This window comes from Symphalangus syndactylus, chromosome 7 (assembly GCF_028878055.3).
Source record: "Symphalangus syndactylus isolate Jambi chromosome 7, NHGRI_mSymSyn1-v2.1_pri, whole genome shotgun sequence".
Lineage (NCBI taxonomy): Eukaryota > Metazoa > Chordata > Mammalia > Primates > Hylobatidae > Symphalangus > Symphalangus syndactylus.
The window spans coordinates 30,222,894-30,239,232 of record NC_072429.2 but is presented as its reverse complement, the minus strand read 5'-3'; the positions used below and the strand labels follow the sequence as shown (position 1 = coordinate 30,239,232).

The 16,339-nt window shown below is 37.4% G+C and overlaps 1 protein-coding gene across 3 annotated transcripts in view; it reads left to right on the top strand.

Annotated features, from left to right (window-relative positions):
• SGCD (sarcoglycan delta) overlaps positions 1-16,339 on the top strand; it is a 434,648-nt gene that overhangs the window by 321,458 nt on the left and 96,851 nt on the right. For all 3 annotated transcript variants that reach the window (XM_055285497.1, XM_063642674.1, XM_063642675.1), the window contains one exon: positions 2,059-2,131. In XM_055285497.1, coding sequence (XP_055141472.1) covers positions 2,059-2,131 — 73 coding nt within the window. The remainder of the gene's footprint in view (positions 1-2,058; positions 2,132-16,339) is intronic.

The window sequence follows — 16,339 nt, the reverse complement described above, 5'->3', positions numbered from 1 at the left end:
CTGATAGCACTTGGAAAGAAATGGCCTTTTTGAAGAGTATTAATATCTCATCTCATTATAGATGTGAATTGTTTTGAGAAGAAAGGTGATTGAGGATTTAGCAAGCATTACTTGATGGTATAAAGATTGATATTTGCTCATATCTCATAAAAAGATGAGCATGTAAAGGAGGTGCTTAATCTGCTAAGGGAGATAGTCTAGAGGAGTGATCAAAGGCATCAGTTTTAGAACAGAAAGATTAGCAAATCCCACCCCTCCGACCCCTCACTCAGTCACCCCTCCCAATTCCACTTCCACTTAGTTGTGTGACCATAGGTAAAATTTCCTGTCTTCTCTGAGCCTCAAAGATACTAATAGTCTCCACTTCATAAGGTTACTCTGGTGATCAAATGAAAAACTAGAATATCCAGTACAGTTTCTAGTTCATAGAAAATGCTTTAAAAATGTTATTTTTGAAAGAGTCATAGAAGATCTGGATAAGAAGAAGGACGAATAAGAATCATAAACATTATATAATATTACTGCTGGTTGCCTTGTGCCAGAGATCTCATTCAGCCTTCCAAGATTCCTGGGAGATAAAGGTACTATCAACACACTTTCTTTTGAGAGAGGGAAACTGAATATCACAGAGGTTGAACTTCATGCCCAAGGTTACTCAGCTAATGAGTGGCTTTGAAATCTTCCCCTAAGAAGTCTTATCAATGAGTTTGTCCTCCAGTATGTGGAACATATGGACCCCCATTGGCCAAAGCCCAGCAAGAACACATAATCAAAGGGTATTTGGTTGGACCATGGGAGCTGAGGGAGCATAAGCATCTTGTTCTTCACTTCCTTTCTACATCCAAAGCCTGCCAATCATTTGCCACCTTTACCTGTCAGAACCTATCTCCCTAGATTTTGCTGGCTTGCCATTCAGTGGGCACCAGCTTAGCCTGGCATTGAGAAAGCAATAATTTAATACTCCCATAGAAGCATCAGTACCATTTGGAAATGAGTCCAGTAGAAGCCTTCGGAACCTAAAGTCAACCTGGCTATATCCCATATGTGACCTTATCCCTGCCTACACAGAGCTTAAGATCTAGTTGACAGAACACCACACCATTCAAAAGCATGTTCTTTGTTGAATATAATGGAGCATTTTAGATGTTATAACAATGTAAGAGGATTATAAAAAATCACACATGGAAGTAATATATTCTCCCCTCCTTACAGCATCAAAGTACACCAAATGTATAAAAAAGAAACACCTTTACTTCAAGGTACAGGATACTGCCTCAGCTAAGTTTAATTGAAAAACTAATGTCTAGTGCAATTGTCTGTGATAAACTGAGGCTTAAATGATTTGAAAACACTTTGGGAGCAGACAAATCAGATAATCACTATCTTTATGGCTGCAAAGTTTCGACTGGTGTTGACAAGTTGTAAAGATAAACGCTTATAGCACAGTCAAGAGCTAAATGTCTAGATTGGGTTTTGGATCAATGTTAATACTCAAAGTGTAAAAGCTCTGAACTTCAAGTGATCTCTCATAGTGTTCTGTTTTGCTTAACTTTTCAAGATAATAATGTAGAACTTTATTTACTGAAAAACTTTTGCTAGTCATTAGGCAAATACTTCACTGTTCTACCATCTAACCCACTGCGTAGATGTCATATGTGTTATGTGATTTGTGCCATGCATTGCAATAAGAGAGCTTTGGTTGCTGTTTTTCAAAACATTTCCAGTTGGGTGACTATTAATAGTTTCTGAGAGACAAGAGTCAGACCTTACCATTTCTAGGCATCTTTTCCTTTCTGAAGCCCAGATGGAATTTGCCTCATGGCCTCACTCTGATCTCAGCAAGAATGCTTTCAAAAGAAGTTCCTTGTTTTTTCAAAGGCTGTTTGCATGAGTGATTCAATGCTTTCCTATCATGGAGCTCTAAAGCCAGTGGAAAAATATGTGGGTATTGGCTTGTGTAATGGATTCGCTGCATTTAGCTCTAATCAGTGTGCTGATTGTGCCTACAGGTCACTCCAGTATCTCCAATCTCTGTTTGCTTTTCTGTTTTGTTTACAGGAGCAGAGGGCACAGTGTTCCCTAAATCTATAGAAACACCTAATGTCAGGGCAGACCCCTTCAAGGAACTAAGGTAAACTTCTGACTTTGGTTTGCATTGATTAATGGCTACTGCCTTGCTCTGTGCAACTGGCCAGTGATTCATTCTGAATAAATAATAAGCGTCACAGCGTGAATACATAAATTGAAAGAGGTTGGAGAGAACCAGAAGATAAGCTACAACCAAAAGAAAATTTTCTCTGAGAACTTAAAATTGAGGATCTGGGTGGGGTAAAATGTTGCCCACTTTGTGAAATCTAGATTCATTCATTTGGAATGTTTCTTATCTGCTGTATTTTGTGGTACCCAAAACCTATCCAGTTAGAGAACTAGTTGGTAATTGGTGCTGATCAGCCCAAAGAAAAATGATATCTAAAAGAAAATGAAGTCTAAATACAATACAAATGTCTTATTATGCAACAAGCTCTCTATTACTTGGGGTGGTATGGTACTAGAAAGAACCCCCTTCTGCAGATGTTCCAGGTGCTGATGTTAATCTTCAAATATTCATAAATGTGCTGCCTTAGCAGAGGATGACTCTGAGATGCTGTGTACTCACCACCAGCAACTAAGGAAAACACAAAAGAACAGATAGATGGATAAACAAACAGACAGACAGAGAGCCTGAAAACCATTCCAGCCACCAAACAACAATGCCCCTGTCCCTCCCCCCAAAATGTGTTTAAAATAGTATGTTGAAACAAATAGAACTATTCTTTCTATTGCTTCAAGTTATTCATCATAACTGTGATTAATTCAGTGAATACTGGCTTTTTTTTCATTTCTGGTAGTTCTTTTACCTAAAAGCAATCATAAATCACCATATATGGCACTGAATAACTGTTTCATAATAGACATCAACCATAGGCACATGTACTTGCATTGCACAAATCATATCTACTGTTTCCTGATGCAATCTGAAGATCTATGTTTTGCTTAAAAAGCAGCAGCCATGTTGGAGCTAGTGTTTCTTTTAACAGAAGTACATTCTCAGTAAGTGGAAAATGTATCACCTCATTATAAAACTCATAGCATTTTTTGCAAAGCCTATAAGTCTGGATGGCTGTAAGGAAATAAATTGGGCCAAAGGAAGAGGATAGTTGGTGGAGAATGAGAATCTTTTCATAACAAAATCCCACATAGAGTGGGCTGTATTTTTGAGATTACACATCACACCACAAGGTTCTACTTTTTACTAGCATAACTGTCTTCAGCAGAGCTTCCACATGCCTGAACTTACCTGATTTTCTGTTAGCTAATTCCTATGTTTCATATAAGATACTGAAGCTAGAATCTTTTAAGCAAATACATCTGAGAAAACCTGCTTTTTAGGACTCTATGAGAAAGAGTTATTGCCTGAGAGTGCAGTGAGCCCTCATGTCTGTGATGGAAGAGGTCTTTTGAGACAAGCTAATGAGTGGCCTGGTTCCCTTTCTTTTCACAGTCCTCTGTAGAAGCAGGTTTCTTACAGAACTAGTCAGTAATTAGTGATGATTAGCCCCAAGAAAAAGTGCTGTCTGAAAGAAGCAGGACTCCCATCAACAAGTGGGCGAAGGATATGAACAGATAATTCTCAAAAGAAGATATTTATGCAGCCAAAAGACACATGAAAAAATGGTCATCATCACTGGACATCAGAGAAATGCAAATCAAAACCACGATGAGATACCATCTCACACCAGTTAGAATGGCGATCATTAAAAAGTTAGGAAACAACAGATGCTGGAGAGGATGTGGAGAAATAGGAACACTTTTACACTGTTGGTGGAACTGTAAGCTATTTTAACCATTATGGAAGTCAGTGTGGCAATTCCTCAGGGATCTAGAACTAGAAATACCATTTGACCCAGCCATCCCATTACTGGGTATATACCCAAAGGATTATAAAACATGCTGCTATAAAGACACATGCACACGTATGTTTATTGTGGCACTATTCACAATAGCAAAGACTTGGAACCAAGACAAATGCCCAACAATGATAGACTGGATTAAGAAAATGTGGCCCATATACACCATGGAATACTATGCAGCCATGAAAAATGATGAGTTCATGTCCTTTGTAGGGACATGGATGAAGCTGGAAACCATCATTCTCAGCAAACTATTGCAAGGTCAAAAAACCAAACACCACATGTTCTCACTCATATGTGGGAATTGAACGATTGGAACACATGGACACAGGAAGGGGAACATCACACACCAGGGACTGTTGTGGGGTGGCGGGCGGGGGAGGGATAGCATTAGGAGATATACCTAATGTTAAATGACGAGTTACTGGGTGCAGCACACCAACATGGCACATGTATACATATGTAACATACCTGCACGTTGTGCACATGTACCCTAAAACTTAAAGTATAATAATAATTTTAAAAAAGAAAAGAAGCAGGACTCTAAATACAACACAGATGTTTTTTTCTATGGAACAAAGCTTTTCATTACCTGGAAGATTTGGGAAATATAAGAGGAAAGGAATTAGGCTGTCCTGGCTTTAAGCAGTAAAGTAAATCTTCTGTAGTTAAAAACAAACCAAACCCAAACCAATGAAACAAAAAGACAATTCTCCAAGTATTAGCCCACTCTAGAGATGCATAGCCTAAAGAACATGGAGCAGAGTATTTGCACATGTTATGCTGAGACATAATTGTAGTGTTTTTTACACAACTTATAAACAACCCTGAAACTTGCCTTTAAAAAGTTAAACCTCCTCAATTTACAAGTAAATCTCCTAAGTCCAGTGCAACAAAATAAATAAATATTTTGTGTAGTTGGTTTATTTACTGTGCTTCTTCAAAAGTTATAGGTATGTCCCACAGAAAGCATGAATTTTTTTAATAATTTCAACTTTCATTTTAGATTCAAGGATACACGTGCAGGTTTGTTACACGAGTATATTGCATGATGCTGAGGTTTGGAGTACAAATGATCAATCACCCAGGTAGTAAGAGTAATACCCAATAGGTAGTTTTTCAGCCCTTTGCCTTTTCTCTCTCCTCATCTAGTAGTCCCTCAGTGTCTTTTGCTCCCATCTTCATATTCATGTGTATCCAGGGCTCAACTCCCACTTATTAGTGAGAATGTGCAGTATTTGGTTTTCTGTTCCTGTGTTAATTTGTTTAAGATAATGGCCTTCAGCTATATTCATGTCGCTGCAGAGGACATGATTTTGTTATTTTTTTTATGGCTTCGTAGTGTTCTATGGTATATATGTACCACATTTTCTTTCTCCAATCCGTCATTGACAGACACCTAGGTTGATTTTTGTGTCTTTAGTATTGTATATTGCAATGAATATACAAGTGCCTATGTCAGTTTGATAGAACAATTTATTTCCCTTTGGGTATATACCCAGTAATGGGATTGCTGGGTCAATTGATAATTGTGTTGTCAGTTCTTTGAGACATCTCCAAATAATGGCTGAACTAATTTACACTCCTACCAGCAGTGTATAAGTGTTCCTTTACTCCACAGTCTCACCAGCATCTGTTGTTTCTTGACTTTTTAATAATAGTCATTCTGACTGATGTGAGATAGTATCTCATTATGGTTTTGATTTGTGGTGTGCAGCATTTTTCATGTTTTTTGGCCATGTGTATGCCTTCTTTTGAGAAGTGTCCTTTTATTTCTTTTGCCCACTTTTTAATGGGGTTGTTTTTTGCTTGTTGAATTAAGTTCCTTACAGATAATATATCTTTGTCAGATATTAGACCTTTGTTGGGTGCATAGTTTGATAATATTTTCTTCCATTTTGTAGACTGTCTGTTTACCCTGTTGATAGTTTCTTTTGCTGTGCAGAACCTCTTTAGTTTAACGAGGTCCCTCTTGTCAATTTTTGGTTTTGATGCAATTGCTTTTGAGGACTTAGTCATAAACTCTTTCCCAAGGCCTATGTCCAGAATAGTATTTCTGAGGTTTTCATCTAGAATTCTTATAGTTTGAGGTCTTCTATTTAAATATTTAATCCATCTTTAGTTGATTCTTAAATATGGGGAAAGGTAGGAGTCCAGTTTTATTCTTCTGCATGTGATTAGCCAGATATCCCAGCACCATTTATTGAATAGGGAATCCTTTCCACATGCTTATTTTTGTTGACTTTGTCAAAGATTAAATAGCTATAGGTATGAGACTATTTCTGGTTTCTCTATTCTGTTCCATTGGTCTACATGTCTATTTCTGTATGAATCCCATGCTGTTTGGGTTACTGTAGCCTTAAAGTACACTTTGAAGCTGAGTAATGTGATAGCTCTGGAGTTTTTCTTTTTGCTTAGGATTGCTTTGGGCTCTTTTTTGGTTCCATATGAATTTTAGGATTTTTTTTTCTAATTCTGTGAAAAAATAACATTGGTAGTTTTTAGATTACATTGGGCAGTAAGACCATTTTAATAATATTGATTCTTTCATTGATTGATTCCATGAGCATGGAATGTTTTCCCATTTGTTGTGTCAACTATGATTTGTTTCAGTTGTGTTTTATAGTTCTCCTTGTAGAGATCTCCTTCTTCCTTGGTTAGATGTATTCCTAGTTATTTTATTTTTTGTGTGGGGTTGCTTCTTGGTTTGGCTCTCAGCATGAATATTATTCATGTCTAGAAATGCTATTGATTTTTGTACAAATGATTTTATTTTTCTTTATTGAAGTCATTTCAGTCCTAGGAGCCTTTTGGTAGAGTCTTTAGGGTTTTCCAGCTATAGAATCATATTGTTGGACTGGGTGTGGTGGCTTACACCTGTAATCCCAATGTTTTGGGAGGCCAAGGCTGAAGGATAGCTTGAGCCCAGGAGTCTGAGACAGGCCTGGGCAGCATAGTGAAACCCTGTCTCTACCAAAAGAAAAAAAATTGTAATAGCCAGATGTGGTAGTGATGCATGTCTACAGTCCCAGCTGCTTGGGATGCTAAGGCATGAGGATGGCTCGAGCCCAGGAATTTGAGGTTGCAGTTAGCTATGATCGCACCACTGCTCTCTAGCCTGGTGGCAGAGCGGGACCTTATCTTTCTCTCTCTCTCTCATACACACACACATACACAGAATCATATTGTTAAGCAAGAGAGATAATTTGACTTCTTTTTTTTTATTTATTTCTCTTGCCTGATTGCTCTGGCAAAGACTTCAGTACTGTGTTGAATAGAAGTGATAAAAGTAGGCATCCTTGCCTCATTCCGCTTCTTAAGGGGAATGCTTCCAGCTTTTGCCCATTCAGTATGATGTTGGCTGTGTATTTGTCATAGATGGCTCTTATATTTTTGGGGTATGTTCTTTTGATGCCTAGTTTTTTTTTGTTTTTTTTTTTGAGGGTTTTTCTCATACAGGGATGCTGGATTTTATTGAATGCTTTTTCTATATCTCTTGAGATGATCATATGATTTTTGTTTTTCATGCTGTTTATATAATGAATCACATTTATTGATTTGCATATGTTGAACTATCCTTGCATCCCAGGAATAAAGGCTATTTAATCATGGTAAATTAACTTTTTGATGTGCTGTGGGATTTTGTCTGCTAGTATTTTTTTTGAGGATTTTTGCATGTATGTTCATCAGGGATATTAACCTGCAGATTTCTTTTTTGTTTTGTCTTTGTGAGGTTTTGATATTCGGGTGATGCTGGCTTCCTAGAATGAATTAAGGAGGAGTCTTTTCTCCTCGGTTTTTTGGAATAATTTCAGTAGTATTGGTAACAGCTCTTCTTTGTACATCTGGTAGAATTTGGCTGTGAATCCATCTGGCCTGGGGCTTTTTTTGTTAATAGGTTTTTATTACTGATTCAGTTTCAGAACTTGATATTCATTCTGTTTGGGGTTTCAACTTCTTCCTGACTCAACCTTGGGAGGTTGTGTATTTCCATGAATTTATCCATTTCCTCTAGATTTCCTAGTTCGTGTGCATAGAGGTATTCATAATAGTCTTTGAGGATCTTTTGTATTTCTGTGGGGTAGCTTGTAATGTCACCTTTGTCATGAAAGCATAAAAATATTTTCTTATGTAATTCTAAAGCTTGCTTTTTTTTTTTTTTTTTTTTTGCCCCTGTTGTTCAAACTGTGATAGCCTGGACTGACTCAGGAACCTAGAATGTCATAATTTAGCTCCTTCATCCTTTTGAAATTTTTTAAAATGGTGTTTTATAGGAGTATCTCTGACCAATTGAAAAGATGACCAATTATTGATAGATTAGCCCAGACCAGTGTGTCTGTAAATGTTTTATATTTGTCATTTCATGGTGCCACATATTACTCCATGCTATTGATTGCTATTGACCTTAGATATTGTATAAATTGTTAATGAACTTGGTGACTAACTCTTCTGGTCTCTGACTTTAGCACTGGGCCAGTCTTACTTGGCCACATGCACACTGCTATGTCTTCTAGATTTAAGAAAATAGAGTAATTTAAGTGAGGTTCCTGGACTTGTACTAGCAAATAGAGCTAGACAGACTCTTCAGGTGAAGCAAAAGTGGTCCATTCTTCAGTGGTAGCAAAATGGAGAGAAAAGAGCACTGTGCTAGGAGTTGGGCGCCTAATGCCAACCCACTGTAGGGGCCAAGGGAAAGCTTCCCTTTCACTATCTGCAGATTCACTAAAAATCAACTGACAGCAGGCAGATTGATGGCAGAAAAGGCAAAATAAAAATTTTACCTTAATATGTATAGCACAGGGGGATTGTAGGAGAACAATTACCCAATAACCCAGTGAGGTACAGATGCTTATATGCCTTTCTTCACAGGGGAGGGGTGATGAGGAAAATGTAGCATTTGGGGAGTAGTAAATGATTTTAGGGCAAAATAAATGGACTTGGGGAACATAGAATAGTCTGGGACAAAGTTTGTTGGACCTGCAGAGCAGATAATGTCTGCCAAATGATTCTGTTTGGGGCCGGGCCCGGTGGCTCACGCTTGTAATCCCAGCACTTTGGGAGGCTGAGGCAGGCGGATCACGAGGTCAGGAGATCGAGACCACGGTGAAACCCCGTCTCTACTAAAAAATACAAAAAATTAGCCAGGCGTGGTGGCGGGCGCCTGTAGTCCCAGCTACTCGGAGAGGCTGAGGCAGGAGAATGGTGTGAACCCGGGAGGCGGAGCTTGCAGTGAGCCGAGATTGCGCCACTGCACTCCAGCCTGGGTGACAGAGCGAGACTCTGTCTCAAAAAAAAAAAAAAAAAAAAAAATGATTCTCTTTGAAATACTGAATGGGACTGAAACAGAAAACAGTGGTTTACGACAGAAATTTGTCCAGGTGTGTTGCCATACTTAGGTCTTTCTTCCTTCAGTATGAGTCATTAATAAAAACTCAGGGAAGGAACCAATGGTAATTGTTTTTTTTCTTTCCTTTGCGGGGGTCCAAACTTTAGGCAGATAAGGGAACTTCAGAAAATAGCTTCTTCCAGACTCTCTGCTGGTCTCCAAAGGCCTTAAATTTAAAATAGCAAGCCAGGGTGTCATATTTTGAGGTATTAGTTTCTGAGTCCTAATATCCCTATGTGGCCTTGAGCTAATTGTGGAGCCCTGCTGTCTGTGACAAGGCAGGGCACTTCTAGCTCTAAACAGCTAATCCTGTTATGTTATTTTGACTCTTGGTTTCAAAATAATTTTAAAGTTAAAAAAGAGTTATAAAATTTATACAGATAATTCTCATCTGCCTTCACCTAGTTTTTTCCAAAGTTAATACCTTACATATCTGTAGTACAGTTACCACAACTAAGAAATTAATATTGTAGTCCTATAATATCATGCTTTACATGAGATTTATTTCAAGGAATGAAATCACCTGAATGACTTATAGATTTAAAAATACGTAAAAAGGACTTTAAAGGGAAAGCTATTTGTTAAGAGGTGAATTTATAGATCTTTAAAATTCTCACTGCAGTTAAGTTGGAATGTTTTTATTGAGGGTTTTTCTTCTTTAATATTCTATACCCAGATTTTCTTCGTCTTACTTGTGAATAATGGAAAACAAATGGATTTAAAAGACCACAGCTTATTTAGACACAGACTGTCTTTTAAAATAGACAAGCAGAAACTTAAATATACATGCTCCTTACCTAATCAAACGTGAGAAAATTATATCTTTTTTAAAACGCTTCTCCATTGGAGTAACATTTGTTTTCCTCAAACCTCTATCTTGGCTGTTAGAGGCTTTCTGTTTGTTCTTATTTTGTTGTTGTTGTTTGCTCATTTGTTAACGAAAACCAGATTTAAGGCCTCTGGCATTTCTTCCTAGAAGATGTCAGTTAAAGGAGAGGTAGCTTCCTCTTTGCTACAGTTTTGGTTCATTGCCTTTGTTTTTTGTTTGTTTGTTTGTTTGTTTTTCAGAGTTACTATGGTTACTGTATTTGCAGTCTTTGGTTAAGATGTTTGTAAATAACCCAGAGTTGAGCTCAAATTTTCAAAAAAACAAAATGCTTTTCTCCAGACAAATAATGAGTGTTACAAAGGTCTATTCCAAACATCCATCTCAAGTAATGTTTATTGACTTTATTCCTGCAGGGTAATTCTGAAGTAAAGACACTTTGTTCTGGATTCCAGACTATACTTGAAATTATACCAGGCACTATAACCATCCCTTGAAATAAGAAAAATTCATCTTGAATTGAAATCATATTTTAATAAATTCATGATCTTAAACTATGAATATCTTAAATGTTCACTTATTCACTGTTTTTCCCCCCCTGAAGTCTATATAAAGACAAATGGAAAAATCACTGATCTCAGGCTGTTCATGATCTGAAACAGGAAATAGGCCATTCAGTTTTGCATATGTATTTTCCATAGGAACAGAGGCTTCCTTTGAATGCCTGCCTTGCTCTAAAGATTTCTTTCAACTGTGAAGTTTCCTTGTAGGATTCTGATCCTATGAGAATAGGAAGTAGACTGTAAAATCTTCTTTCTCAGGTACATGCCATGGCAAATGTTAAAAAAGAGAGAAAGTTATATAGACTACCCAAAGCTTGGAGGGAACCATGAAATAGCAAGTCAAAATGTCTTAATAAAAGAATTCTTCATGTTCACACTCAGCTAATATGCTGATGTGCTCTTACGTTACATAAAGTTATTTACATAAAGTAATTTTTAAAAACCCACTTGGAATGCAGAAATAAAATGAAAACTCAAATAATTGATAGTTAAAGGGAATATAACAGAAATGTCACCCCCCAATACAATACCGTGTGATAATTAACATGGAGATATGAACCAAGCCAGAGAATAATGGAGAATTACAAAATCCACTTAGAAGCGTTAAGTAAAGTTGCCCAAAGGAGATGGTGTTTTGATTGAAAGAAGAGAGAAGAGAGACAAGGTAAAAACCAACAAATAGGTCTTAGAATTCAAAAGGAATAGTTCTCTGGGGCCATTTAGCATGGGAGCAAACAGCCCAACATATTTCTGTAACTCCTCAAAATGTTACTGGGTATTTACAAAAATTGATTTTTGTAATGTAATTTTCCTCATAATAATTGTATTCTTTAAAAAATTGTATGATGGCAATTTCAGATATGGTTGCAGAAAACTTTAAAGATTGTTATAAATTTTAAAAATCAGTGCACTACTTAATTTAGAACTAAAAGTTTCACTAGTCTCAAATCTGTTGAAAATAGCTTGAAATAAATAAGGCATTACTCTGTTACTGTTTATTTTTCCCCATAATACTACCAGGGTTTAATGACAAAGCAGAAAGATTCTAAAATACATCTATTACTCCCACTATTATGCACTTGAACATCCTGTAGGGTTTCTTTTCATTGTTGTTGTTGTTTTGTTTTTTTTAATAGAAACATACTAAATCCGAACTCCTTTGGGAATGTGTGAGATTTAAAGTCTGTGTTTATCATTGGGAAACAAGGATTAGACAAGGCTTGCACAAGTTGACAAAAATGAATTTATTTCTTTAATTTAATGTTAGAATGTCTATAGCCAACTAAATATTTATAGGCTCTCTGTGATTTCTAAATTTAAACTATCAAAACAGTCTATTAGAGCTTTAGGGCTGAATTAATTAGAGGCTTGGTAATTCTCCCCACACCACTGACAGTTACAGTACCAAAATATTGGATAAATAGTCTAACTTTTAAAAACATACAGGTTGAGGCCAGGTGTGGGGTGGCTCATGCCTGTGATCCCAGCACTTTTGGAGGCTGAGGCAGAAGGATCACCTGAGCTCAGGAGTTCCAGATTAGCCTGGCCACCATGGTGAAACCCCATCTCTACTAAAAATACAAAAATTAGCTGGGTGTGGTGGTGCATGCCAGTAATCCCAGCTAGTTGGGAGGCTGAGGCAGGAGAATCACTTGAACTAGGAGGCAGAGGTTGCAGTAAGTCGAGATCATGCCACTGCACCCCAGCCTGGGTGACAGAGTGACTTTGTCTCAAAAACTAATAATAAATAAAAATTTAAAAACATACAGGTTGAGCATCCCAAATCCAAAAATCCAAAATCCAAAATGCTCTAAAATTGAAAACTTTTTGAGGACTGACATAAAGCTCAAAGGAAATACTCATTGGAGCATTTCAAATTTCAGATTTTCAGATTTGGGATGCTCAACCTACAATGCAGGTATTTCAAAATCTGGAAAAATCCATAATTCAAAACACTTCTGGTCCCTTATTTCAGATAAAGGATCCTCATTCTGTATAAACATATATTGAAAGTGAGAAAGACACATACAAAGAGACAGAGAGACAGACAGACACACAGAGGAGTGTATATTGAGCTTCTTAGCTGTGGGTACATGGTATATGGGGCAGTATGACTGATACCATTGTGGAAGAAATCCCTAAATTTTCTCCCTTTTGAACAGTTTGCAAACATGTTCTGTAATTGTCTTCCTCTCTACTTCTCTCCCTTTCCCCACACACCCCAGCAATCCATGTACTTAAAGTTTTTAGTTTTATTTTGCATTTATACGGTTAATAATTATTTGGTCATAAGCACAAATACTGAAGTGATTACAGGAGAAGTAGAAAACTATAGTGGACCAAATAACAGCATAGTTATTCAGGGGCCTTACAAAGTAGAATCGTGAACAGCATCCATGTTTGTCAGTAGTCTGTACTTTGAAGGCATCCTGCCCTGGGTTTGAATTTGGCCTAAATGCCTATCTGCTTTGTGAATTTGGGCAAGTCTCTTAAGCTCTCCTAGGCCTAACGCCTAGAACATAGGACAAGTTCTGAACATAACCTCAACAAATATTAGTTTTTTGGAGGAAAAGGCAAGCAGCTGTCTTTCATCAGGGCTCAAGAACTCAGACAGGAATTCTGAGAGCTTAGAATGTCATCAAGCAGTACAAAGTTTGTATCAAATCATGGTAACCAACAATTCTCTTTCAATTAAGGACAAAATAACTGCTCTGCTTACATTTACTATTAACAACATGCACATAAGAAAGGATATTTCAACTAACAGAGTTCACGTAACCTTAGAATAAAACACTGTTCCATAAATCAGATCCATTGAACTATATGAACATATTAACGTGTCATTATGTTGCCTCTATTTTTTCATTTTGCCCAAGACTCAAGTGACTTCATCACAACTGTCCTCATTGCATGTTGTGTAGTGCCTGCCCAGAAAACAGGAGGGTCCAAAAGCCACAGACTAAGGCATAATGTGATCCTCTTAATTTTAAGGTCATCCTGTTTGAATTCCTCAAACTGACATGCAGTTGTCTCTTTCAAGACTAGTTAACCCAAATATTCATGTTCCTTTTCTCCTTTTCTTTCCTTTCCTCTTGTATCCCAACATTCTTCCTTCCCCTTTTCCCTATTAGTATCGTACTATAGTTTGAATTTAACTACATATTTCACTTTTCTCCCTTATCCCCAGTATTTCTCCAGTATGCCCTTTTCATCCTAGAGTTCTCTTAGAGTGTAGAAGGCAAAAAAAATGGGGCAAAATAAAAGTGCTGCTTCATTATTTGAACCATTTCCATCTTCTCCCTTGATCTATTTATCAAAAACTCTTTTACAAATGTGACAGAAATTATATTTTGAACAAGTTAAACCTATGTGTTGTATATTCATCTTCTCTATACATTGTAGTTCTTCCATTAGAGACCAGGGAAGGATACACAGCAAATAACATCAAAGAGGAAAATGAGGCAAGGACAGAGGGAAGTTCATTCAGAAAGCAGGAAGAAGTTGAAAGCCCACCTCTTCTGTTATCTGGTGAAGTGTAGGAAGAAGATGGGACATGTAGGAAAAGCAAGGGGTGAAATGTATGCCCTGATGATGTCTCTCCTCTGAGTCATGGAGGAGGGAAGCCATTTAGATAGGGTTTAAGGAAAGTCGAAGGCAAAGGGTCATTGTATATTTTCAATTGAGACTCTAAGCGGAGGCCAATTGCAGGGTGGTCCCATACCAGCTGGATTGTTAAGTGGCTGGAGAGGAAAAAAGGGCCTGAGTCAGCACTCTTGAATCTCCTTCCACTCCTAGAGGAAGGGTGAATGGTTTGTCAAATGGCCCACATGGAGTCCTGTCAAGGAATGCTAATGGACAACTGGTGGTGAAGGCCGGCAGGCTTCTAGAGAGACATCCTGCAATATGGCCGAAGGTTCAAAGTAGATAGTCCAGCTTGTGTGTGGAGTGGGAGGCATACCCAGACCTCATGGTCTACCCACACCATTCGCAGCTGATCGTCAGTGGGCACTGAGTGGGTCCAGAGAGCCCACCACCAAATCCACTGCAGATTTCAGCACAGACTGTTAGTCAGACACTAGATGCTGATTAAATGTACATTTCCTGGAATCTGAATTTTCCTTATTCTTGTCATCAGGATGTCACATAAGCCCCCTCCCCTCTATCTTGATAATGATATCCTTAAGAAGGAAAGGAAATTTGAAAGACTGATTATTTATCTTAAAGAATAAACTTTTGGATCACAGAGAGCTTGACAAAATAAACTCAATTTAATTTTTTCCCACAGTCCATAAGGATAAGCAATTTGAAAGAAAAAGTAATTCAGGTAAGGACAATAAAGAAATGCCATTTGCTTTGCATGGATAAAGATGATTTGTCAAATGATCAGCCTTCAAGACAGGGTATTATGGCAGTCATAAAGTATCTTATGTGACTTTGCCGAGCTTTAAAGACCATAATTCTTCTCCTCGGTATCATGTAGGAAGCACACATACCATCAAAGGAAAAATGAAACACTTTCAGAATCCATTGTTAGGCACCTGCTATTTGTGATTTTCGTTTCTCTGTAGGTCTTGGACCAGGATCGATTGGAACTGTGGTCCATAACTAATGCTCTAAACATCCTCCCCAAAAGTAGTCCTAGAATTTTTTTTAATCTTTTAAATTTAAGTAGGTATTGGGGAAATGTCTTGAGTACCAAAACATTTCACAAGCCACTCTCAAAATCATGACTAGACATTACTAGACCATCTATGAAAGCTGGAGCTATTAGCGATGTGCAGTGATTGTCCCTCTCATGATCAGCCCGTTTTCACCTCAATTTGAGAGGGGCAATGTGACAACATCATTCTCTTCATTCCCAGACAAGTGAATTTTACTTAAAAATTAAAATTATATCATCTAGATTAATTTTAGTGTAAAGGATTAAAATACGAAAAAACCCAAAAAGATAAAAATCATAATGAGAGGGTATAAAATTGTGCTTTTATCCATGTGTTCAGGACAGACATGACATTTTAAAAATAAATGATAATCTCTCAGCTTTTTAGAGCAGAATGAGCAAGTGTGTTTATTTCCCAAAATTCCTAAGTTGGGGCCATTTTCTTCCTCAAACAGAGTAATGTGACTTTATTATTGTTTTTAACTTGATTAAAATGTCAGCCACTGTCATTTATTATGGAAAGTGTATGGGGTATATTCTGTTATTCTTCAGCAACACACAATTGCTTTAGACTCTTCCTTTTTTTCCCCTCAGTGGGATGCCCCTGCTTGGTGTATAGACAGAAAATCTTGCTTAATTACCCCTTTCATGATCCTGGCTTGAAGCCAGCCTTGTTTTATTCCACTTATAACCTTTTCAAAACAAAGAGTAATGGGAGTTTAGAGGAACAAGCTGACAACAGTTTTTACCTGAAATAAGTTGAGAACCAGAAAGTACATTTTTAAAAAATATCAGCCAAAGGGGTTCTTATTTTTTCCTCGATCCAGAACTTTCCATGGTTTATTAGAATATAATGTGAATGAGAGTAAGACAATCAGATCTCAGGGAAAGCTAGATAAGTCTGCCTAATTTCCTGGCCATGGGCTATGTGCCATGTTGGGCTAGATGTTGCTT